Source organism: Polistes canadensis, unplaced genomic scaffold (assembly GCF_001313835.1).
Source record: "Polistes canadensis isolate GaletaPanama2010 unplaced genomic scaffold, ASM131383v1 scaffold_340, whole genome shotgun sequence".
NCBI lineage: Eukaryota > Metazoa > Arthropoda > Insecta > Hymenoptera > Vespidae > Polistes > Polistes canadensis.
Window position 1 is genome coordinate 55,762 of NW_014569887.1, and position 27,822 is coordinate 83,583.

The window sequence follows — 27,822 nt, forward strand, 5'->3', positions numbered from 1 at the left end:
ACACGGCGAAGGCAAGCCGTTACCACGGTAATTACCTTCCTACCTTCTTTCTGACTCGCCTTTTTGTCTCATAACCAAGTAACTATCTTAATTGCTTTTGCTTTTCTGGCTCTGGATACAGTTCTAGCTTCGTTCTATACACTACACCACCCCCACCCCCTATCCGATCCGCACTCTTTTATCTTATTTCATTTCTTCTCTCCCTTTTTAGGCTCTCTTTCTTTTTTCCTGTATTTCCTAGTACCCTCTTAGAATCCATTTCAGATTCTACTCCCCAAAACGACGAGGTCTTTTTTTTCTTTTTTTTTTTGAAAATTTGTCTTTCATTCTTTCGGTATTAAATCGTTGGTTTATATATTATAAAGTTCGTTATTCTATTTTTATTTTTAAATCAACGTGAAAGCTCGTAATACGAGGATAGAAAATTTATCGGATGAAATTTAACACTCGGTAAGAAATAAGAACGTTAACAAGTTTCCATCGCCTATTTCATAATTGGAAAAGAGATAGTTGTTAAGGCATTTGTTTTAATGCGTTTTAACCGTTTTCTTTCGGTTTTCTTTCCGTTTATAGTGAAGTATTTTCTCTCCCTCTCTCTTTCTCTTCTCAATGTCCATATTTTATAACAACGACAAAACAGACATCAGGATAATAGAAGATATTTCGGTGGATTCACTGGAAGAAACTGCAGTAGCCTGTTAGAAAACTCTTTCTTTGTCAGCTTTAAGACGTTCTTGTAAGCTTTGTAATATACCTACGGTATTAAAGTTGATTTCAAGGACTCTGCTTGATTCGAGTAGCTATTCTACTTTTAACTCGAAGAAATGGAAGTAGCGTGGCTGCCACTTTATGACGAGTAATTAAGGTAGCAACGAGAGAAAGAGAGAGAGAGAGAAAGAAAGAGAAATGGAAAATGATAATGGAGAAGGTACAGAAGACACGAAGAAAGACAAATACATTGGTGTTCACGAGACTTTAGACAGACGTCCTAAATATTCGTCTAGATTGTTAACGTTCTCTTATTTCATCCAAGCTTTCTCTTTCAGCCATACTACTAGAAGATGTACTATTAAACATTATTAGACTCATAACGTTGAAGTTTACCGTATAGACTATTACAACCTTTCTAATTATGATGAATGAATTCGTCCTCGTTGCCACATATACTTTATTTAATATTAAAAATAAGTTACTTAAAAATAATAAGAATGATGTATAATATTTACATGAGATTCAGGTTAAATTTTTCTTTCCTCTATAAAAATTAGACCTACGCCGAAAGGTTCTTAGAAAGAAAGCAAGAAAGAAGGGAAGAAAAAAAAAGATGATAAAATCGTAAATCGGTGGAGTCGCATTAATTCGCTTCTGTAGTAACGTATGTTCGAAAGGAAGTTCGGACGATCGAAGTTAGTATGAAAAATTCCTATATATATTTCGCGCTGTCACGAACGTGCTAGCGGAATGGCAACGGGCGTTATCAACTGCCGGAAAAGTTTTTACATTATGTTAACCTGCGCGCGAAATGGGCTTCTATGACCAAAGAGTAGATGAGGAGGATGACAGAAAGTTTAGGCTGCCCATCTTCTTCCTCTCCTTTTATTTCTTTCTTTCTTACTCTCTCTCTCTCTCTCTCTTTCTCTCTCTTGTCTGAAGAAAACGTTATTCTCTCGTGAGAGAAAGAACAAAACTTCGCTTACAATTCTTATTTTATTCTCTTTTAGTTTTGTTCACGATTTCCTTTTTTTTTTGTTTGTTTTCTTTTTTTTTTCATTTAAATATTTCCTCGAAATGAATTTAGATTCTTATTCTAATCTGAGGAAACTAGCAACATCATTGAGGTCAGATACATTAAAATTAGAGTGTAATATAAAAATGTAAGGATTACTTTTTGGTAGGGATATTAAACAACAACGTTTCTAAAACGGCAAATCTCCGGATGAGAAACTTCCTTTTACGATATTTATACGGATCTTGGAAGCAACTCTCCGCTCCGTATAATCCACCGGCAAGTTAATGAAGCCTCATTATTCACTTGTCAGCCTTCTAAAGAGTGTATCTTGAATGACTTCATAGTTTATACTTATATCTTGCTCCAATCCTGAGAAAATCGTTTCATAGGCCAAGAGGATTAAGAGTTGTGAATTTAAAAAAAAAATCTTCTTTTCGAGACCATTTCATTAATTTCTTTTAATACTCGTATTTTGTAATATTTTTATTTTTATTTTATTTATTACATTAGCTCCCAAACGGTTTATCTTCAAACTATAGAGGTTCTACAGGTCAATTATTTTATTCAGTCATTTCGTTTTATTAAATAAAAAAAGAGAGAAAGAGATAGAAATTGCTATTTTTTTGTTGCGAACGTGTATACGCCAGATGCAAAGTTTGGTTTGGTAAAGAGGGATGAAGGATTGCAGAGGTGGATCGACACCTCTGGGAGAGAAAGTGCGGTATCGAGATATGGCTGGTTGAACCAAACTCGCACTTTATGCACGTATGAGTACGTACGCGTGCTTCGAATGCTTCCAACGATCGCGTTGCTCCGGAAATTTAATACCGAAACACTTAACGGGGCAGAGCTCCGTTGACCTTTCACTTTGGATAGTTTGATTCCCCGATAATTGACCGATAGAGTTCGCATCTGTTCTGAGCATCCTGCATGAAAAAGAGCAAAACTTAATCGTCTTTTCCAAAATTCTCTTATCGTCATTTTAAATTTAATTATTTCATTTCTCTCTTCTATATTTTTACTTTCATCGAAAACATTATATTCTTTTTCATTTTCTATTAGAGAATGTTGACAATTATTTGTCCTTATTCAAATTTTTCTGTATCGTTTAAAAATGAAATATTTTAACAAAGTTCATGAGATTCTTGATAATTAAATGAGATCATTAAAATAAATACAAAAAGCAATTGAAGTTATTCGTTTTGTTGTACCATTATTTTATCTCTTTTTTTTCCCCTACGAAAATTGTTCGTGGAAGGAAGAGAAAGAAAACGATTGGTGGTAAGAATTTATCTGTTGTGGCAACACAAGACACAGGTAGTCGTACTTAGTCGGCTTATCTACTACTCGTAAACTTGCCAACGATTAGCATCACTAGTGTAGCTCCATTGGACTGTCGTTAAGAAATAAAAAAAAGAGAGAGAAAAAAATAGAGTAAGAGAGAGTGGAGAGACAGGGAGAGAAAAAGAAGAGATTGGTAAGGTGAAAAGAAAAGGAAGAGTATTTGCTTGGAATAAACTTGAGAAGTTTGCGGTAATCGTATAGCACCGTTGCCATAAGAGGAAAGATCGTGAATCGGACTGGTTGCCTTATTTGTAGTAAGGGATAATTAAGTTTGTACGGTGGACGTTAGATGTTTTCTCTTTTTTTCTTTTATTTAAGACTTACTATTTTACGTGATACGAGAAACTATGGAGTTTGAGAGAAAGTTTTATTTTAACCTCGAAATATTTTTCTTTCGCGTGAAGATAAAAGTAGAAAGTAAAAAAGCAAACAAAGAAAATGCTAGGAAATAATAAATAAATAAAAGAAAAAAAAATACGTATAAAAAGAAAGTAAAACAAAAAAGATAGAAAATTTGAAAAGCATCCACAATATTTATACGTCCAAACGGAATCGTTCGTAATCAATGCGAAAGCACGCGAGCGAGAGTATGATCCCAGGTAGATATTAATCCGGTTACAAACGTACGGCTAATAACGCAACGAGTTACATTGCATAAAATTGGTACGCTTGTGAATCCTCTGGTCGTTTTATTTGATGCCGAGGGAAATAGTAGTGACAGAGTTTGCCTGGATCATACTAACTCGAATTCGTTTCTCCTTTTTCCATTTCTCTCGCATTTCATATTTCATAGTTTTTCTCGTATTTTTAATATTGTTACGTTTGGTGTATATGTATGCACTTTTCATACATATGCACGATAGTTTGAAAAAAAGATTACTATCAAGGGGACGGTTTGTTTGTTATCCTCATTTTCGAAATCAACAAAAATAGGATCTTTGTTGCACAATCGTATGATTTTAAATTGACCACGATGTATTAACGATGAGATTTATGTTTGTATTATGAGTTTCTGTTTTTATATTAATGATTCGTTTATGAATTATTCAATTTATTAGAACATACGTATATTATGTTTGTGTAAAGTTGGTATTTGCTTAGAAAGTATTGAAAAATGAATGAGAATTTTTTGGTTTTGTAATATAGTTGTAGATTTCTTAATGTATTCGCAATGGTGGAAAATAAAAGAGAACAGAAATTTATATGTTTGGATGTACTTAAGTATATATGATATTTTACGATGTCATATAGTTTTCAGTAACTAACGAAAAGTCTGCAGTTAAAATGAATAAACAAAGTTATTTAGATTAATAGATCGACCTTCGTCTTTTCAGATGCCATGAATTCGTTGGTCGAGGAGCTCGTCGTTGAGGCTGGCAAGAACGTGACGTTGAGTTGTCCAGGAGTGACGGAAGACTCTCTGGTGTATATGCTCGAGTGGCGAGCCGACGGTATGCAACTGCTCGAGTGGCGGGCTAACGGGATGCAACTCGAGCACGCCAACAGAGGCACCGTTGTTCGGAGTCATCAGAATAGGGTGTTTCTCTCTTTGAAAAATTACGCTCTACAATTTCATCCTGTCACAGCAACGGACTCGGCCAAGTACGAGTGCCTGATAAACAATCGTAGTACACCGGAAGCCGTTATTAAGCTCATCGTTCAAGGTGAGTTACTTATTTTTTAATTATTACTTTATCAATACTTTTAGAAAAATATTTTCTTTTCTTATTGTTTTTTTCTTTTTTTGTGTCACCATATCGTAGTCCGCACAAAAAGTGAGATTTTTAAGCTAGAATACAAAATAATCCACAGTAATTTGAATCTGTATATGTAAATTACATTTGCTCATCGAGAAGCGAAAACAAAGATTTTGTTATTTTTGAAGAAATCTCAACCTAGAGTCTAATAACTCTATATGCGTTGGGTATATATGTACTTAGAAGAACATTGTAATAACAAACTCATGCGTCAAAATATCCCTATTTCAACTCTGGCACGATGTCCGAGAAATTCGTAGATGCGCAATGTATTTATTCTTGATATACCAACTAGTTTTGGAATTTCCATCCATCTATGCACGTTGATTCGACACATTAAATTATTTTCTTTCTATTAGCAAGAGCTAATTCGTATTGGTTACTCGTTGTTTCGTGAAGGCAAGTAGTAGTAGTTCGAAAAGGTAGTGATTGCAGAGTTACTAGAAATTGCTTTTAGTTAAGGGAAATTTAGGAAACCTTACATGTAGATCTATAAGGACTTTCAAAGGGTATCGCTCTACTAACGAAGGCAATTTGAAGGCCTTCTCAAAGTACGTTCCAACTACACACTAGTAGCGATCTTCTTGTAACCTCAATATCGTTGTTTCAACGATATTGGATAAACTTGCCGCGAGGGGTTGCATTCTCCGTTCGAATGTGAAAATGGTCTTCGTAACGGTTGAGATAATTATACATTTTCTCTAATTATCTATCTGGCTATTACCATATCATAGCTCTCATCGAAGTTGAGGCCAACTCGGTCAACGCACTTCGATTTTCTTCCAAAATCGATGCGTTCCAGTCTAAGGTATAGTAGGAACATCATGCATATTCTTTCCGGCAAAATCTTCCCGTGTTTCTTTTCGAAGAATAGAGACATTACCAAGTACAAATGCAGTTCTTCTGTTCCTCCTTGCGTGGTTAAAAATGATGAAAACTTTTCGAGTGCACTTTCTATTGCTTTTAGCCAGCAGCTATACCCATCGAGAACACTTTTCCACACTTCCTTCGGAATATATCGATTTACTTTTCGCTTACTATCATGATAAGTAAAAACGAATCGTTTGTACTTCGACGACATTAAATTTTATTTCTTATCTCATCCGTCTACTACCTTTCTTCTTTTTTCTTTACTTTTTTTTTCCCCCGGTAATTTTCTCGATCAGTTCTCTCTTTCTTTCTCTACCTTTTCCCCCGTTTTTTTTTCACTTTTTTTTTCTTTACTTTCCAGAACCGCGTAATGGTCACTCTTTGATTCATTCACTGTGGTCGCAATTTGTGTTCGGGGAGCTAGTTCACTCGGAAAGTTTCCGAGTTTACACAAACTTCATGGTGAACTTTTTGGGAGAGTAGGAAGGGGAAAGGATTGGGTATGGCTGGCACCATCCCCTCTAACTACCTCGGTGCTCGACGATCTTCTAATGCTTTATTTTAAAACTCGGTTTCTACCCTTACGGAGTGTTTGCTTTAAGTATTTACGCCTGATTTGAATTCGTCACGTGTAACTCAACGCGTCAAGAGCAAACTTTTACTCCAAGGCGTGTCCCATAGTCGTTGGTATCACGAGAGAGAGCACGAGACCATAACTTCTATGCCATAACTTAACTTGTCTCGTTTCCCGAATATACAAAAAGAAAAGTAAAAAGAGGATGGATAAGAAAAAAGAAAAAAGAAAAAAAAGAAAATTAACGAAAGAAGTAAAAGCTAAGCTGATATCTCTAGCGTCATTTCTCATCCGTGTTACGTCGCGATTGATTCAAATTCGATGCACGATTCGTTGCGCTATTCGATTGAAAGGATCTCTCGAATTTCTGAGTGAAACGACGTAAAATTATGCGACGGTTACCATGCCTTCCAGCGAATCATCTTATTCATGCTTCCTCCAAATGCACGACGAACTCTCCTGGTTTTCTCGGATTTTCCTCTCGATATTACATGAACTCGATTTCATGTCGTCGGAGAATCGTTTATATCTTCTTATATAGTTCTTATAAACTTACTCTTTCTTGTGTGCATATTATCATACGAGCATATATATTGTACATATGTACATTTATTAACATACTTTCACGTTTATTGGATTTCTAATAAAAACTTATCATTTAATTACTAATCAATACAATTCAATATAGGATTAATATAGAATATTTTAGGTCCATAAATTCGAAGGTAAGTTATTATCTACGAAATGTTCAAACTTTGATAAACGTCGTATATTCAAAGGTTCTTTTTTTTCCTTTTTTAATGAATACTTCATAGATTTATAGATTCAAAAAAGATTGAAGTATTTTTGATACTTTAATCGTAACATTCAGCGAAGTATATACGTGAGGAATAACGGCAGCTACGCAGGCATCTTTTCAAGAGAAAGAGAGGAAGAGTATTTTGTTCGTACGTGTTTCCCACAAAGAATTCTGAACACGTAGCACTTCAACAGTAACCAATACCTGCGTTAGATCAACCATTAAAATGAATATTTCTGAAATCTCTGGAAAGAGCATATACAGATGTCTATCGGGAATATGTACCAACGAACGAGATTGGCTTTCGCGTTTTTCCTTATTTTCATCTCTCTATTCGCAAAAAATCTCGGCTACCGACTGAACAATTCCCTGTGAGGCTGTCCGTACTGGTCTCAGTCCGAGAAGCGTACGATGCAGATCAATTTCTTTCATTTTTATTTTTATTTTTATTTGTTTTTTTTTTTTATCCTTCTTTCGTTCCTCTGTCTCTCGTTTACCGTAAAAATGAAATCTCTCGAAGCACCGTATCTAGTTAAATATACTTTAAATTAATGACGAAGACTTCGAGTAATTTGTTTAGTTCGTAATAAGAAAGAATTGTTGAAAATTTTCTACAGATACTTATTGTTACTCGGGTATCATATTATAAACTTATATGCTGCATTTCTACGTTAAATATTTTATACTAGGTATACAGATTTGGAAAGTAGATTCGTATTATTACTAATAAACGTGTTTAACTCGAACGAATCCCGATCGTCTCTGTTGGAATAAAAAAATTGTCAAGTCTTATCGATTTTGAATACGAGACAAATGCAACACGATTTTATTGTATTATTGATCGAAAGAGAGAGAGAGAGAGAGAGAGATATATGGTAAGTATTAATAATTTATTATAAATATATTTTGCAAAATAGTAAGCTCACACAAGATCTCAAAAATAAACTAACTCATCATACTTGTATAAACAAAGGAAACACACAAGCTTTACATATTTTTTAATAGAGAAAATACGAGAAAGCATATTCAACGCGTTCTTTGTGGTCGACGTTCGTTCTTTGACTTCCATTTCTCGTGGGGGAAAAGATAGAAGAATGGACGCGTAAAGGATATAAGCTGGAAAAGGATACGAAAGGTGGAGATAGAAAACGCATATGAAGCGCATAGCCGAGATGCATGTTAAACAATGGCTCCTGGTTTTGTCGCATCACCTCGTTACGCCTTTTTCTGCTTTATTTTTTATATTATTCTCCATCTTCTTTTTTTCTTTTCATGTCCGATAGTAGTAGGTACGGAGGAGTTTCTAGCTGGATCCATACGGAAGAAGAAAACTACGTTTTCCAGAGAACCGCGTTCGAAGCTTTTGCTCGGAAAGAAAGAATTTTGCCGAACGATAGAACGTCTGTGATAAGAAAAGAATGAGAACGGTATTAGATAGAATTGAATAGTCGAATGATGCTAGCCGACCAACTATAGTGTTCGTTTTCCTGTTCGAACAGAATTCCTGTCCTTTGAGTCGGAAAGTAAAACGAATTCACGCGCCTGATATTTGTTCTTTGATATACCATGTTGGAATTTCTAATAGTAGTTTTCTAAATTCATTTCTACAAAAGATGAAATTCAGGATTGTGTTATAGATTGGTAGATAGATAGGTATATAGTCGTTGATACACTCTTATAGAAACTTAAAGAATAACAATATTAATAATAATAATAATAGTTAGAGATTGTTGATGCGACCGATGCCTTAATCGGTACTCTAGTGAATAGTAGTGAATCGAAAAATGCCCTTACGGGTGAWRTCGAGATTCTTTATTAATGGGAAGDAGGATAGGAAAATAAAAACACAATAACAACTTTATTTGAGCCCAGTCAGTACTAAAAAGTACGCTTTATTTGGCTCGTCAGGGAAAAGCCTTTCGGCATAAAAACCCTGGTTGAAACGATGAAGAAGAGTCCACAAATCAGGATAATTCTGGCCAAGTACAAGACCGTCTTTGTCCCTTGTCGCTGGCCGAACTTAGATGATATAGTATTGCGCAATGCAAATAATTCCCCTCGAAGTAGTTTCTCGCAAGTCTCAGCTTTCTAAGATAGATGAATCTCGAGCGATGAATCACGCGTGATGAACCAAGAGTGCCCAAATGATGAGTGCCAACAGACGCAAGAACGCGCTGGGTTTTATACCAAAAAGCGATGCAATGCTGCACCAATCACCGAAAAGCCCGAGCATAACACGGATGTCGATACATGTGATTGGCATATTAAATGTGGTGGGAGAACTCAAGCTAGAAGAAAGAAGGAGCCCTTACAAGCATCTTAGCGCTACCGTGGCTACCACCAAAAACAAAGACACTGCTTTGTCGAGCGTGTCTCACGTCTCGACAGGGCCGTACATGCCCCGGCGCTTCGCCCTACTCACTCATTGCGTAGGATACGCAACAGAGATAATAGCAGTTTAAAGGATAGAATGAGGTGGAAAATATAATATTCTTTCGAGGAATACCATTGTAATTAAAAGGCACAAAGAATGTCGTAGGATGTAGGATGGTCTTCTTTGGGAGGCTTAAATTATCATTTAAAGTTTTACCACATCAGAAGTCCCCCGGTTGCAGAACTATGAATAAGCGCGAGTCGTTTAACGGTGCCTACGACGTTTTCCTTCGGCGTTTTATTTTTCCTCTTGTCTTTCTTTTTTTTCTTCTTCTCATTTTTATTTTTTGTGGGCTCACAGTAAAACAGTTTCATTCATATGCATGACGGAATATACAAGGAGTCGGCAGAGCGTTGCACTGCTAGCAAAACCATCGTATACGATCATGGTAAACAAGAAAAAAGAAAAAGACAGAGAAAGAAGAACGAAGGAAAAAGAAAGATAAAGAGGAAAATGGGGTGTCGTCAGAAACAAAATATCGGGTGTTTTCTAACGAACCATGATTATTCCTCCTTCGTCTCCACATCTATCAGCATTCCTACCCTTTGTAAATCAAACAGCACTAGATGCAGATATCGGATAGTTTGTATCACCGAGTCTTGTAACCACGATATTGTTTATCGATTCCACGTCATTATCGGCTTTCGTAACTAGAATCTGTGTGTATATGTATATATGTATATATACACGTTACCTGAATAATAGATCGATCCCTAGGAACATGTCGGTACTTTGTTATCTTTTCTTTTCACCCGACTTTTCTCTCTTCTTTTTTTGCCTCTTCCCCGATTTGGGAATATGTAACGCTAAATATAAAGAGACGAAAATTCTTTTGAATTTCCATACAAGTCGTTAGCTTTGACAAAAGGAAATGTGAAAGATCAAACGATTATATTCGGTAGTACCAATCGAGTTCTCTCAATCTCTCACTCTCTCTCTCTCTCTCTTTATCTATATTTTGCTTACTCTCGTAACGTATTACGTCAGACCGAATAATTAGTGACGTCGAGCTACGAAGCCTTTAGAATCTTAAATTAATGGTGTATTCTTACTGCTTAGTAGAGAGCAACGAAGGACGTGATGCGTTACCTAACTGTTATACCAGTCTTCTGTATATAAGTATATATTCTGTGGTGCCGTTTACGTACGCGGATATATCTATAGTCTCTTCTCTTTCTTCTCCTTCTCGATCTCCTCCCTCCCCTCCTCCTCCTCCTCCTTCTCCCTCCCTTCTTCCGTATCCTATTTCCTTCCTTCTCTATTTCTCTCCTTCTCTTCTTCACTATCTTCTTCCTCATTCTCTCTCTCTCTCTCTCTCGCTCTGTTCATTGCAGTGCTCGTCTGCATGCTGCAACGACGAACATGACTCACGGTATATAATTAGAGTAAATGAGAAAGGCTGTCAGGAATACCCTAGCGTACGGCGGATTTGGGAAGGGAAGGAGTCTCGACGTTGTAAACCGAGGTATACCCAACGAAAACGATTCTCCGCGTCGGTTGCAAGCTAAGTAGGGCGCTTCACCCTTCCTACTTGCATAACCTCGAAGAAAACCAATAGAAGTCCGGAAAGAGAAGGAGAGAGAAGTTCTAAGAGAGAGAGAGAGAGAGAGAGAGAGAGAGAGAGAGAGAGAGAGAGAGAGAGAGAAAGAAAAGATACGGAAAAATGGGTGTTCCTTTACTTCTGAAAGAAAAATCGTTGATAAAAAGTAAGATCCTTATGGTCTATTTAGTTTTCAATACATGTTTCTGGAATTTGTAAACTTTATTAAAATGTTCTTTTCTTATCCTTAAATACTTCAAGTACTTACGTCATAATGATTATCTATACGATAGTAATATAGTAAAATATGTGTTAATATTTATTATACCGAGAAAGTAATATATATTTATTCTTTCTAAGAAAATGTGTGTTCTCCCTTAAAAGGAAGTTGCAAGGTACATTTTCCCCACTCAACCCCCACCCTTTTTCTTTGATTATTTCAATAGATTACATTCGTACTAGGACGTAAAATTCACTTATAATATGTCTTTTTGTTAATGTTAAACGTCACGATTTCGTTCTATAAATAACGTCTATCTCTTTCTCTCTCTCTCATCGTAATATTTCGTTTCTATGTAGGAGGTGTACTAGTCACGACAGAGGAAGTAAATAGGTCGAGTTCTGGAACGGCAAGAGAGTCTGGAAACGAAATGGGAAGGTTCGAAGAAGATTCTCTCCCTTTTTCTCTGCCCCTCTCTCTCTCTCTCTCTCTCTCTCCCTCTCTCTCTCTCTCTCTCTCTCTCTCTTTTGTTGGAGCGAATAAAATTTTTCTCCTTCGAAATTGCTATACTTTCTTCGTTGCGTTATTGTCGGTCAGACGATCTACCAAATGCTTCTCTCTTTCTTTATTTCTCTCGCATTCGTTTCCTCTTGTCGCGCGGTTGCGTTTCGCATCGGAGACCCAAATGGCTTAGAATTCGGTGTGCTCTGACTATTATTTTTTCAGCCTTTAATCACAATTTTTCTATTAAATATTTCATAATAAAAAGCTAAAGCCAAAGAGAGATAAACGTGAAATGTAACGAAAAATGATTCTATCTTTTTAATTATTTATTTTTTCTTTCTTTGATTAGTGCAAATTATGGCCAAAATATTGTTTTAATAATTTATAAAATAATTATTATATTTTAGATGTGATTACTTATAAAGTTAATTAACCATGTCTAATAAATGTAATTCTTTCTCTCTCTCTCTCATTTTCTATCGCAATTCCGGAAATCAACCACGCGAGTAACGACAAAAGGGTAGTACTAATCTCCATTAGTATCTATGCAAATCGATTAGATCAATACTAAACGTAGGGTGAATACGATTAATTAAATATTACAAAGAAACTATTTTAATCAAGTCTCAAGTAGACATTTTTGCTAATAAATTAGTTGGTTTTGGTAATTAAAATGAATAGGTTGTTCGATTTAATTATCTATTATTGTACGATCTACTTTGCTCTCTTAATCACTTTCATCCAATTCTATATTATAATAGTAAAAACGTCTTTCTTGAGTTCCTCGGTTAGATATCATATAATTTCCATACGTTCGAGCAAGGTAAACAAACAATTCCGAGAATGTTCAAGGAAATGACTCGAATTCACGTTGATAATTCAATCTCTTGTTCGTATCAAATTGTCGTAAAAAGATAAAGGAAGAAAGAAAAATAAGAGAAAGGGAAAGAAAGAGAGAAAACGAAATTGACAAATTGAAAGCGAGGAAAAAGAAATACGCAAGATGAAAAAATACTCCAAGTTGAAAGAAGAAAAAAGGAATAAAAGATCGTTCGGCAAACATCGTAGTATCGATGATCGTCATAAATACCTTGAGTGCTTTCGAACGGTACGGAATTAGGGTTTAACTAATTTAACATAAATTCTCGCCTAGCGAATTCCAGGCGGACCATTCAGGGAAAGGAAAGTACCGAGACATTTATCACGTCTCGTTGGAACCTTTCCTAACCGTAAAATGTATGTAGTACTTCTTGTAAGTCAGACTTTCCTTTCAAACCTTTAGTTTTCTTTTTTCCTTTACTCTCCTAGCTTTTAGCTAACACTTTTAGACAAGCACATTGTAAATTGTTCTGCAGTTACGTCAAGCAAAAATGTACTTTCCTTACAAAATCGAAGAAATAAGATAAAAAAAGCAAAGAATATTATTATTCTTTCGAGTAGAAAGAAAAAAATAGTTGATTAGTCATTTTCTAGTCGTGTTTAGAACGAAACGAGAAATATTTCGATCGACGTCTGTGAGTAGCAATTGAATCTGTTTTTCTTGAAAAGGAACTTCCACCATGTGGCACAATCCGGTTTATTTCCACACGTCTCTCTCTCTCTCTCTCTCTCCCTCTCTCTCTCTCTCTCTCTTTTTCTCTATTATTGTCTGTCTTTATAGTCTCGCACGTTCTCTTATATATACTAGGTACAAACACATACAGTTAGGTAGAGTTACGAAAACTGGCCGAAGAAAATGGAATCAGGGACAAGGAGAAAATTCATGGTGTGTGTGGGATGCTAGCATAGGTGTAGTCACTAGCAATTCGCCTAGTTCCTATCTCCTTGCCCGAGAGATCTCGTTCTTACAAGCGCATAAGAGGTGAAACAAGCGCGAGATTTTATCTAGAACTAAAATAGAAACGAGAGAGAGACAAAGAGAGAGAGAGAGAGAGAGAGAGAGAGAGAGAGAGAGAGAGAAAGAGAGAAGAGCAAGTGACCCTTGCAATTCTAAGCGTGAAAATCTTATACCACCTTAGATCTTTGCAAAGTTTACCTCGAACGTGCAAAAATAGTGAAAAGCAAGAAGAAAAGCTAAAGGGGATCGCGTGTCCATCGGAGAAGCGTGTCTTCCAACTTGATGCATCGCACGTTTGGGAAATATACTTTTAAACGCAAAACTTTCAACTTCCACGTTCGTGCATGCCCAAGAAAAATGTTACCTTCCCGACAATATTACGCCAAATGGTATGCACTCTTACCTGTTTTATTAAAAATTACAAAAAAAGAAAAATATATAAAAAGACTAAAGAACCAAAAAATAAACCACATAAAATGATAATGCAATTAATTACTATCGCCGGATAACCAGGAAGTCGTACTTTCTTAGGTTTGGAAGGTTAAAGCATTTTTACAACCTAATCTGAATATTACATCGAGGGTGCATTGCCAAGATCGAGATATTTACATAGCGCATTTTGGAATAAAGCCAATAAGAAAATATTTATGATATCTGGCATACACCGATCTTTTCCGATTTTGAGGTCTCGCAATTAAAAATAATGTTTTTCGATTCGCCGAGATTCAATTTATGTGGATGTCGACTGTTGATTCTGCTTTGTCTCGATCTTTCTTTCTAAAGTAATACTAATATTATTTTTTTATCGTGATTCTCTTTTTCTCTAGTTAGTATAATTCTCGTAGAAAGAAATTTTGTCTTCCCTTTAAATAAAAAATTTTTTTTTTAAATTTGCCTACAATGGTTTGAATATATTCAAAGTATTATAAAATAGTACAATATTTATTTAAAGAATTTCACAATGTGATCTAAAATTCGATGAACATTTTATCCTTAAATGAATAATTCTTTGTTAAATTCACTCTGACCGACTGGAGGATGTCTGACAGTAAGTGAACTATAATGACGTAGTAGAAAAAGTCCATTACTGGTCAGACAATAAGACTATCGTAAAGTCCTCTTTTATAGTTGTTTCCGAAAGGTGTGGGATTCGTTAACGGAATCAAGCGTAAGCATGAAGAAAACGCAACGTAATTTTAACAGTGGTGGTTTAATCGCTGCCATTAGAGCACGATTAGCTCGGCAATCGTCTTGAAGGGTAGACTCGAAACGAGTTTTAAGGTGTTGTCGGTTAGGATGAAGAGAAGAGGGGAACTAGAGGAGGTTGGTTAATTTCGTGAGACAAACTGCTAGGACTCACGTGCTTCCGGGTTGGTGAATAAAAGGAACGATTTAACGTGTGAGTACTTAGCATGCTACGCGCTATCAATACGTTCTCGTATTTAAACCGGAAGTTACTTTAGTTACAAAGATAATAAATCGTATTTAAAGAAAAAGTAGTTTGATAAAATGAGTTGAACACTATCGATAAAGATTTTCTACTTTTCCAAGATTAAATTAAGATAGTTTTCAAAGTGGTTATTGTTTTTATCAAAGTATACAAAATAGGATAAAAGAGGAAGGAAAGTTTTGATATTTCTCGTCGGTTTACGGAAAGAAAGAAATGAAGGTTTGTAAGGTTCAATCTTTTTCCGATACACCTACCAAACTGAGTTCACATGCAAATGCAATGCCTATTTTCCTATCGCAAACAGTACTCCACCAAGCTTATCCATAAAATTCTACGGGATATGACACTTTGGAAGATTTACTCTTCTCCAATGGAAGATATTTGTTACGGGTTTTATGCTACCCCTTACTAGCCTCTGTCTTTCTACGAAAGAAAGGTCATCAACTTTCTGCACCCTTCATCATCTCCATCCTTACGAAAGATATTTTTACCAATAATGATAATGTAATTCATATGAAAAAGTAATCAATTTATATATAAATTATTTGGAAAACCATCGTCTTATGTTTTCCAAGTCTCTGATTCATAATAAAGGTCAGCAATAAAAAAAGGGGTTATATGTGCTTACGTATGCATTCAACCCTTAGTCTATGGAAGTCAAGTCATAAGCGAAGAAAGAAGAATAACAATTTTACGAGGCCGATAATCATAGTTTATTGCGTTTCGTTTATCGCGCATCTGATTTTTAATGAGACTCACCTCGGTCACGATACACGTATATAAGTAAGTACGTTCGTACCTTTCTGAAACAGAGGGCATGTTTAGAAATTCTATACACATATACATAAATACATAGATATACACATGTTTATTGCATCCATGAGCTTTGCAAGCTTTTACACATAGCTGTAGGAAGTTTTAACGTTCGGTATAACGCTTTGATCTATATCCTCGTTACGTTTTATGTCCGAAACTCGTAAGTAAGCGGCTAAAATCTAACGGTGAAGCCCCTTCAGCGAGTTTATCGAGTTTACCACTACCAAATTGCATTGAAACGGCCGAGAAATCGCGCGAAAACGTTATTACACTGAAAAGTAACGAGAACTAAATTAAATTCAGTTTTTTTTTCTTTTATTTATTTGTTTCTTTTTACATGGAAACATTCTCTTTTTTCCTTCCTCTATTTCTTTACCTATTTCTTTTTTTTATTTTCATTTATTTTCAACTTTATCTCTTTTTCACATTGAAATTTATAACGAACCACAACTAAGACTCGCGACTTGTCCCCGAGAGACGATAATATTTCAGTATAGACTAATGCGATCCGTCGATTCTCCTTTTCCATCGGGATATCATTTCGATGTGTATTTCAAGGAACCGTGCAAGCAACCTTTACCCCGGAGATATCAATTTCTTTCATGTTCCTCTATCTAACACAAGCATTCATTTTATTCTCTCTCTTTCTCTCTCTCTCTCTCTTTCACTTTCTCTATCTACCTCATCCACTTTTATCTTTTCACCAAATTTTCACGTAAATTTACTATTTCTTCTCGATATCAATACGAACTAGGGAACAAACGTTGGCATCGTTATCCCTTTAAATTTCTGACTTGAAAGATGCATTATGGAAAAGAAAAAAAGAAGGTGGTAGATAGATATAGGCGGCACAAGTTGCTCAAACTTTATCATTAGATTTCGTTTCTACTTAGTAGTCGGGTATACGAAGTAAGCTGCTCTTTCATAAATTAATTTCTATTCGCCACGGTCCGAGAACTTATGGCGAACTGGATAACGAACCGTGATTATCTCTGGTGCTGAGTATTTTCCAAGTTTTCTTTGACCAAGTCTACCCAACGCATTATTATTAAAATTATATTCACCACCAATCAGTCGTCGTCTTCGTATTTAATGTTAGAACTTTCTCGATTCATAGAACTTCAGTTTTATTCTTACATTAGTGATCAAATTTCTTACAACTTTTCGGTTGTTAGTTCGAACAACTTTTCCTATTTTGTTTTCTTGAAATCTTATTCTATCATAATTATTTGATAAAATGATAAATACCAAATAATAATATTAAATACAGTGGCGATTTTATTGTATTATAGGAAGATTATTAAATTTCAAGATGGACTGTCGAAATTTGGGAAGAGATTCGAATTAGGAAGTTCCTGTTTAAACAAATTCTCAGTGGTGGAAAATTACCAAACTAGATGCCTACGAGATAGAATGAGAAGGAGAGAGAGAGAGAGAGAGAGAGAGAGAGAGAGAGAGAGAGAGAAGGTGAATTAGACCGTAGTAATTTCGACTGAAAGCCAGGATGTGTGAGTTAGGTTAGTCTTTCCAAGAGAAATTTCGCTTTTCTCAATATAAATATATATTATGTGGGAAGGGGAAATTGGACAAAGGTGCTACGAAATATAATACGATATAGTTGGTATGTAGCGACGTGCAGCGGTACGTTGCGATGCGAGAAATAGTGATAAAGAACAAAGATCTAAGACTAGTCATCGTTTAGCCTTTAAGCAGCGAACATCTATTACTGTATTGAATTGTATCAGATTAAATTGTATTTACATGGAAACAGTCTATTCATCTTTAAGAACTATTTAGTATTAACACCAGTATTCCTGATCTTCAATACTCAGATATTCGTAGAAAGACTGATGAGAAGAGAAAGGAATCCTACATATTATATACTATATCTATATATATATATACTACTAACTATACTATATGTATGATATATGCGCGTTCCTTTTCCCCAACTACCCAACTACCCCCTCTCTGCTAACAGCAATTTTTTTTCAGACCACAATTCAGATGTATATATGCATACAAAGTGCATTAATTAAGATCGGACAATCTGAACAATTTTTTCTATCAATGATCTTGAATGTAGATAATTGTTTAAATTGTTTGAAAAAGGACTATAATTGTAGAAATTACAAAATGCATAATTTCATTTAAATTACTTTTATTTGAAATATTGCTTCCTATAGCTAAAATAGTAAAACTAATTATAATTGGTTTTAACTGGTTCACTCTGTATAAATATACGTATATAGATATATAAAATAGTAAATATGTTGTGTCTGGTCGAGTTTCTAATTGTAAGTCACGAAAGCAATTTCATAGTCACCCGATAGAAGAGGGGTCAGGGAATAGAATGCTTCGAATTTGACAATATCGGGAATACGTACGTACGTATGAATGTAGCTCTAGATTTGGAATTGTGGATATCTGTACTGATTCGGTAAGTGACGTTGTCCGCTTTTTTGGACAACTGCAAACTATTCGGGATAAATATACGGAAAATTGAATCGACAGAGAAAAGATTTGTTTGGACTACGAGTATGGACGTACACACACACACACATATATTCCTATATGTGTTTGTATTTCTACGATGGCTTAAATTTAACTTTAAAAATCTATAACGATTTATGAATAAAATATTTTTTTCAAATCGACAAATTTGTTTCAAACGTTATATTTATTTGTTTCTAAATGAATTAAAATGAAACAGCGAAAAGAAAATAAAAGAATAGCATTTAGTTATTCCGATGTTGGATCGATAATGATTAACGTGAAAACTTATTGCGTGTTAAATTTTACTTTTACCACTATTATTTTCTTTTTCCCTTACAAGGTAAGATCTTTGGTAATTTGCTTGTACTTGTTAAAACAAATCTACATTTTTTTCTTTTACATGCCTCTATCTCGTTTCGGATATGCAGAAACATGCATTTTCTTAGGCATAAAAAATATTTCAGTGTTAAATATTCGTCATCCCTTATCTCGCACGGGAGACCATAAGGTAAGGCTTATGAAAAATTAGCATGTGACCGTTTAACTTCTGGGACGTTTCTTCGTTTTATTCAGGAAGTTCCGTGTAAGAAAGGAAACCTTGTAATATTACACGGTTAACGATAAATTTTCATTGTAACAATGCTATTTATTTCAAGGAAAGTGAATGAAAATAAAAGTATTATCAGTTTGATTATCGAAGTATCCTGAAAATCGTATACTTTGAAATGAATCTTGGATGGATATGAATGATCAAAGACGTTATAATTAAACGTCTAATAAGAATGGTTAACGAATTCTAAAAAAAAAATTAAAACGAGAGAGAGAGAGAGAGAGAGAGAGAACGAAATTAAATGAAAGGATGCGTTACGTCACGAAAGCGTCGGAAACATTTTTACACCATTTTCGTAATTATCGCCTTGATTTCAGTAGAAGAGCGATTAGTCTACATTAAGGCCTTATATTACGACCACAGCTCATGCAACGTCTGGAACGGCGTAATTAAAGGGACGTCCGTTTAATCATCTCCCTTCCTCCATTTTCCATGAATCACCATAGATTCGAGATAGATTTACACTAGTTACATTTTTTTTACTTCGAATACCTTTTGAATAAATGTGAATAACGCACAAAAAAATATATTAAACAAATATTAGTTATTAAATCTGAAAATTAGAATTATGTAAAACATCAGTGGAAAGTACGTTTGTTATATATATAATCGTTCGATAATATAATATATATTTATAATTACCATCGTGATAATGTAAAATGAAAGGTAACGAATTTTTGATGGGGAAAACATTATTTGCAATATTTCCATAGATAAAATCACGAAAGGGCCAAGTTACGAACGCATCTTGGACAGCTTTGTGCGTTGGAGATATAATGCAACACTTCCGGCAACTTCGACCAGCGATGTGTCTTGTAAATTCTGAAATTAATGTTATCACGCTGGCGCACATACATCATCGAGATCGCCCCGTCTAAAGCTACCCTTAAATCTTCCTTATCACAATGACGGTCCGCGGAGTCGTACAAACTTTACGACACTGCTTTTCTACCACGACGACAATTTCCTAGTCGAGTATATGTACATAACATGGAAAAGTTTCATTTCAGATGGAATATGCTCCGGTCAAATTGTGAACGATGTGATTGATATCAAAACGATTTACTCGATAAAGGAAATTGAAAACGATTGTACCTATTATGATGATATTGATTTCTTTGACAAGGTGTCAATCTTGCTCTACGTAAAAAGAGTAAACAAATCTCCCTCGATGATACAGCATGACAAGCATTGTATAAAACCATGAATAATATCGTACAAATGTGTCACGTTTCTTTTTTGTCTGTACCAAATAAGCATAAAAAATTCTGCAATGTGGATCACATGCATTTAAATAATTTAAATATAGAATATTATTCGAGAGTACAATAATATATAACATAATACACATAATTTCAAATGATAAAAATAAATAAAATCGAATTGTAGAAAATATTGTTAAAATTTGTAGAATGCAAGTGGGAAAGCTAGCGTTACGTATGACACATGATCCGTTAAAGTTTGGATACGCTTGACTTGACGGTATTGGTAACGTTGGTATACTCGAAAGCCTCTGTCAGAGTTGGCCAGGTTGTAGGTGGAACGTAGAACGCGTTGAGGGTGGTACGTTGATGTGTTGGTGGTAGTAGGGTGAGTAGGAATACGGCTGGTGGTTCCACGTTACCAGGGTAGAAATGAATAATGCAACGCATCACGTCAACTGAACCGCTGCACGCTGCTGCAAATCTCATCCTCCGGTGGATACCTAGCAGGGCCCCGATGGACCAGTCACCTCAACCTCTCTATCTCTCAACCATCTCTACAATGTTTCTCCAGCCCTTCTTCCCACGTCTACCACGGATCACGCCCACACACGATCGGTTCTCGCGGGTTTCATCATAAGCCTACCTAAGATCGTACCTATTCGTTTGTTCGTTCAAATGTGTCTTGTCGATTTTTTCTTTTACTTTTTTTCTATCCTTTTTCTTTTCTTTTCTCTTTTTTTTTTTTTTTTATCGAAATGCATACGAATACGAGCAATCGGGAAAACATTATTCGACGAATACGAATGATCCGATTTGAAGAATCAAAAGATAACGTAATACTTTAATTCTTTTTTTATTCATTACTGATAATGTTCAATATGTGAATAACCGTACAGATAGAGACAGATCGACTAGAATTGCTAATTTTTAAGTAATACTTCGTACGTGAATGATTTATACGACGATTTTGTCTTTTAATGTATTGAAATATATTGATAGATACCTACATCTATCTTCGAATGAGATCGTAGATTTATCGAGATATGCTATTCCGAAATTCATATGCATGCGGATGTGAAAATCGAATTATCTAGATACAGAGTAACTGTAACGGTTTTTAAACTTATACTTAGATATATAGCTACTCTCATTCTTTCTCTTTTCCTCTGAAGCATATTACATAGATTTATATGTATGCGTGTGCGTGTGAGTATGTTTGTAACGTGTATGAGTGAGTAACGGGAAAAACGTCGAAATGGACCACCGGTTGATAAATGAAATTCAAGCGAATCTGAAAAAAGCATCGAATATCTCTTTCTCTCTCGCTCTTTTCCTTTCTTTCTGTTTCTCTTTCTCTCACTTTCTAGAAAGATATAATTTCTTAGCGAGTAGTAAAAGGGCTTCTTATTTCGAGTGAAAGTACTTTGAGGAATTCGAGATCTACCAACCTTTTCCATTATCAAATTAGTTTCTTATGAAAAAAGTAAAATGGCTTCTTCGCTTCCAAAAAGTTGCTCACAATATATATATATATATATAAAATATACTCTCTTAACCAAAAACCTAAATCGGTTTTCCTTTTCTATCCCAAATTCTTCGATTTTTCGATTGACTCTCGAAACGTTTCACACGATTATTTTTCCCTTTTATTCTATATTGGCAGTTTCTACGAAATAGAAGAATACCAACGTTGAAACCTCATAGTTATTTTTCGAAACAGACAGGGAAGAGAAGATTCTCAAAATTACGCTAGCCGTTACAACAAAACAATAAAGTAAATTACTGCTACTGTTTCTTCTTCTTCTTTTTCTTATTTTTCTTTTTCCGACTAATATCACCAAAAGTATAACAAGCGAACTTTCCCTACACGCGTATCCGCCAGGCAAAAAAAAAGAATTCAAGTTTCGTCGTATGACTGAGAAAAGAATAGGAATAAAGATACCCCTTTAAAGAAAAGAGACAAAGAATTAGAAGGAAAAAAAAAAAGGAAAGTAAGAAAATATTATAATTACGTCGAGTTCCTGGCTTACCTTATCGAAATAAAGAGTCAAATGACCATCGTGTTAAATGCCTCTGAAATTAACTCGCGTAAGATGGTCGAAAGGAGACGATACCCATTGCAGGGTTGGGGTGGAAGGTGAAATCTTGGAAAGGGTAGACGATCGTGGGGAGCAAGTAACGTTCGGAGTTAATTTTGCGGACGAAAGACAAAAGTTCTGACGGCAGTGAACTTTTAAAGCATTCTACGTGAAGGGAGTAGATACAGTCGACGTTGGTAGGTATTTCTTTGCTTTTGTGTCTCTCTCTCTCTCTCTCTCTCTCTCTCTCTCACACACTCTTCCTTTCTTTCTCTCTTTTAGGCCATCACAGTGGCGGAGTGGATTGCCCCTAGGGTAGTTCGGAACTTGTAAAGGAAAAATTGTACCAAGGGCCACCGCGGGAATAAGGAAATTTCCATATAATAATTAGATCCTCAAATTACTCTAATAAAAGAGTATGATTAACTCGAATATCCGGACTGACTCTTTCTCTCTCTCTCCCTTTTTTCTTTATTTCTTTCTATCGTTTCTCTTTTTAGTTCTTCGTCGTAAAATCTGCAATTCCCTTTTTTTTATTTCTTCTTCAACGGCGTCGAATCGTCTGAAATTCGGAAGTACCTAATGTCTATAGAAAAGAGAAAGATCATACTCGAAAAGAGAGAGATGGTTCTTGTCTCTTTCTTAGCCATATATTTTTATATTTGACTTGCTCGGTCAGTTTCATTCTCTCCCTCTCTCTCTTTCTCTTTTTCTATTTCATACTGTTTCTCCATTTATTCTTTTTCTCTTTTTCTCTCTCTCTCTCTTTTTCTTTTGAATGTTCATATTCTTCCTTTTCCAATGAATCCCACTTCATCCTGTATAGTGCGGCCATACGCGAACGCAAAGCCTTGGGTTAGCCCGTTTATTATGCACGTCCGCGTGATTATGAGAGAAGCGAAGCCTGTTAAATGGTAGAAATGCCCCATCTCTCTTTATTTCTCTATTTCTTTTTCTTTCTTTCTTTCTTTCTTTCTTTCTTTCTTTCTTTCTTTCTTGAAAAAAAAAGATCTACGAGGTTTTAAAAGAGACCTTATTTCCATTTAAATCCCTTTTCGCAAAATTGTCCCAATTTTATCATTATTTCATTCCTTTGCTAATGAAATATTTTACAGTACGATAAAAAAATGATTAAACAGGGCAAACGACATTCGTACGTGATCATTATTCCAGTCCATTAAGGACTTATGATTTTTTTTTTCTTTAATTTACATTTCTAGTATATATTTAAATGCATTTTACGCAACAACCACAAAAATTTATTATCGTTACTGTTACGACTATTATTATTGCCTTGTTTTTTTTTCTTTCTTTTTTTTTTGCAACCAGTAGCAATAAAATATTTCACAGCAATACAAAATCATTCACCGGCGAACCAACAACATCCGATTATACTTGCTATCTCGGTTCCACTCTTCGCTCATTCGGTGAGAACAATCGCGCTGTACTTTACCGCGATTAACCGCGGCAATAACTATGCTTGCGGTTAAATGGTAAAAGCGTACAGGCGCGTAACGCGCATTACGTCGTACGTCGACGATAATTCCGGAATATTGCAAATATGACGTTCGTCCCTCTCTCTCTTTCTCTCTCTCTCTCTCTCTCCCTTTTACTTTTATATTTCATGAATAATTTCGACTGCTGTGTAATTTTTTTCTTGCACTCTAAACGTAATTTCCACTACTTCCATACGATATTACATGCTAACTTTTTCTATATATAATAACGAGCTTGTAACCGTATAATTTGCAAAATGTTTGATAAGAATGTAATTTTAACGACCAGTTGTATAAAAAATCTGAACCTTTATCTTTCTAAATCATTATGTTTCTCCCTCTTTTTTTTTTTTTTTTTGAATCTTTCTTTCTTTCGTCTTTATACCAATGAAATTGTAAGAATAACAAAAAGGGGAAAAAGGATTCATCGAGGTAACGCTAATTGGTTGGTATTCTTATGCAACAGCCCGGATTGTGTTAGTTAGATATTCGCCTTGCCGCTAAAGTTAAACTGTAGCTCGTCGGTAGAAGAAGAAGAAGAAGAAGAAGAAGGAAGGGAGAAGAAAGGGAAAAGGTTTAGAAAGGTGTAGGTAGAAAGGTTGAGGAAGAGAAAAGAGAAAAGAGATTGGGATGTGTTAAAATTCTGTGCACCTCCATCGACTTAGCGAGCGACGAAGGAGGGGGAAGGGCTTTCATGCTACTGGGAAAGAAGAAGAGAACTCTGAGAGAGACAGCAAAAAAATAAGAAACAGAGAAAGAGAGAGAGAGAGAGAAAAAGAGATGTGGAATAATAAATGTTACCTACTCGTCCCAGGCTGCTCGGTTGAATAATGTAGTCGGACGACAACGTTCAATTCCAGTCTTTCCGCCGTGCATCTTTCCTCAGCGTCTTCTTAAATATGTAATATAACTACTGATATAAAGACAGATACACTTCGATTCCAAGTCTCTTGTCTCTTTCTCGTCGATGAGAAGTCGAGGTCCGAGTTACACGGGTTACATAGGAAAAACGAGAATGAAAACAAAAGAAAATATTTAAAAAGACAAAAACGTAGGTGGATAGTTCTTTTACAAGTGGAGTGAATTTTAGGATCAAGCGGATCGTAGAAAGAAGTGTATGCAGACTACATGTATTTGAAGGACTCTGAGGATCACGGGGACCTTAGTCGTCTACACTTGTAAGCAAAGTCTATCGTAAATAAAAAAGAAAGGAAGATAAAACTAGAGGATAGAGAGAGAGAAAGAGAAAGAGAGGGAGAGAAAGAGGCGTAAGCTTCGATGTTCTTCATAAAAAATACATGTATACATATATGTAGACACATATTATATATACTCTGTACAATACGACGACTCTTACAATTAGATGGAAATATTGTGCGACTTGAATTTTCCATTTTTATCTAGAATGTTAGATCGAACAATCGATCAATTATATCGCAAAATGCTCCAATGGAATAACGAAATCATTTCTTTCCATTTTGCTACGCTTCGAAGACTCTTTTGTGTCCGATCAAGGAGAATTTAACTAGATCGTAATTTCTCTTTTCACATAGTGAATGAATGTAGATGTTTGTGTGTTAAAGGGAGAGAGGGAGAGAAGTAGAGGCAGATTTTAATTCTTCGAAAGTGGCTTGATCGTGTTTATGCTCCTGTCTCCTCCTGTTCTCTGTTCAATGAACTAGTAATCAGTTATAGACGAACGTATCAAGGATATATATATATAACATTACGTGAATAGGTGTGTGTCTAGCCACCTGTTGTGTTACGTGTAGATTCAATTATATAATCATAGATAATGATTTATTAAGAAGTAGAAGAAGAAGAAGAAAGTACATTAATTAAGACAAGCTTCTTCGTGCCTTAACTCGTTGATCTCTACTCCTTCTTCCAGTATTAAGATTCGACCGAAAAAAAAGATAAAAAAAATGTCTATAGAATAGCAGGGATGGCGACGACGGCATTACTGATGTGATGTGGTAGTAGTGCCAACTGAAGCTAGTGCATTCTCCGACTATCGAATTTAAACTCAAGGCAAAATCGCCTCGAGCTCGGATCATTTCGGGAATGAAAGTCATTCGCCGATAAGATCAGCGTTCCGTTTAAGCCCTCGAGCATCGATCCGATGTTTAAGCGACGTTCTCTAAGAACGAAGAAAGCAAAGGTTCACGCTAACCTTACTCTTACTTCTACTTCGTTTCGATGTGATAGCATAAGAAGAGAAAAAGAGAGAGAGAAAACATACGTGAATATGTATAGAAGTGTTCATGCAACTCACATACGTATGTACTATTCTTAACTTGTCCATTGCAAAACGTTCGCGTGTGAATACCTGGACTGTTCTCATAGGTTGGCAATTTACCAGCAACACCTTGTCTTCTTTCTTTTCCTTACGATCATCCATCTGTTTTATCCTTCTCCATCTTCCTACATCCTATCAAATATTATTCCCGCCAACTTTGAGCTTCCTTCAAATTGCGTTCAGACATCTCAAAAATGTCCGCAATACTTTGACAGAGCGGATAATCGAGCTGACGGGAGTATTAGTTTCTCGTTTTGCTGACTCCTCGTACTTTTTCTATCTTCTTTCCTTTCCTTTTTTCGCCCCTTCTCTTTCTCCTTTACTCATTTTTCCATCTTTCTGAGTATAATATTAGAAAAGCCGGTTGAGTATATTCGTGCTCCACTTTTCAACTCTTCGAAACGTATGTGTTATTTCTCCTTGTATTCTCCTCCCCACTCCACCCCCTTATTTTTGATCCTTTCATTGCGCGCGAATCATTTTCTTGCTGAATGCTCTTAATGTTTTTTGTATACCTCGTAGGATATGAGACTTCGTGCTCCACTTGCAAAAGATTTGATTTATGTGATAAGTTGATTTCGTACGGTCAAGATCGCTTATTTCCGTTTATGATTGTTTCACGATCTATATAGTATTATTTATACTGGTTTCATTAAGTATTGGATACATTTGTAGAAATTCTTTTGTATTCGATCCACGAAAAGTTAGTTAATTTCGAATTCAATTTAAAAATGTCTCTATGTAAGACACGATTATACAAATACAAGAAAGTCAAAGATCAGTGTATTAATTAAACTAGAAGAACAAAGAATATTTATTTTCTTTGTGTTAGAATCTTCATGAATTTCTTATCAAAAAATCTTATTTAGAAATTATTAAAGATTTAACAACAGCTTGGTATCTTAATTAAAGTCACTACCGAGTCATTTTAATTTATACAGATCGTTATCGTATTCAACGAAGCCGATTTAAAAATCCTATTTTGCGCCGGAAAAACTATTAAGCGAAGAGAGATCTAAACCGCGGAAATCGTTCGAGGCAAGCTCTATTTCGTTATTTAAATCCACTCGTTTAATAGCCCAAGCGTAATGCGCTGAATTAATCATAAGGATTCATTTCTCGCGCATAGGAACGTCTTTTTCCTTGAGAAAAGTAACGATCAAACTTTCGCAAAAGCTCGTGCTCGGTGGACTTTCAATTGGCCGGTCTATTTTTAAAAGCTTTTCATCTCTTTCAAGAATATATTTTCATCGTTGATCATTCTAGGATTTTAATCAAGATATTTCACTACGATTTACCGTATTATATAAATATACCTTTATATTTTCTCTTTTATTGTTTTAGGTAAGTCAATGAAAAGAGAAAGGATAAGTAATTCACAACAGTTCCGTTTATAAGCAAAGTTATTAAGGTATGTATGTAAATGTGTATAAACCACTAGAATAAGAAACACAAATGGAATATGCAATCTGACGACCCAAATATATTCAAATTTCTTCTCGTTTAATAATAATTTCATTTCATCCTGATGCTTCCGTTCTTGTCGTACATCGAATGTCAAGAGGATAGACGACAATCGGTGCTCGTGCACCATAGACAGTAATTCCCCATTGGAAACTTAAGTGTCAGAATTATCCGCGTTAAATTGGTACGTGCATCGAATATACTATTAGATTTCAAAGCCCCTTTGCTGGACGGTATCTCGGATTTGTACGTAATATGTAGATAATCGTAGCAAGTGTAACCCAATTTTACACACCGACG

At 35.4% G+C, this 27,822-nt stretch overlaps 1 protein-coding gene across 1 annotated transcript; it reads left to right on the forward strand.

Moving 5' to 3' along the window:
* Positions 1-4,405: 4,405 nt before the first annotated feature.
* On the forward strand, positions 4,406-27,462 carry LOC106791768. The gene is made up of 2 exons (XM_014757666.1): positions 4,406-4,737; positions 27,403-27,462. Exons 1-2 carry the CDS (start codon positions 4,413-4,415, stop codon positions 27,453-27,455), a joined length of 378 nt encoding a protein of 125 aa, XP_014613152.1. The 5' UTR covers positions 4,406-4,412; the 3' UTR covers positions 27,456-27,462.
* The last annotated feature ends 360 nt before the right edge of the window (positions 27,463-27,822 follow it).

Bases quoted from the DNA above. Each gene is read 5' to 3' on its own strand.
- LOC106791768 (XM_014757666.1), top strand. From the start codon at position 4,413: ATGAATTCGTTGGTCGAGGAGCTCGTCGTTGAGGCTGGCAAGAACGTG. The intron at 4,738-27,402 runs GTGAGTTACTTA...TTATTGTTTTAG, and splicing joins TATTAAGCTCATCGTTCAAG to GTAAGTCAATGAAAAGAGAA.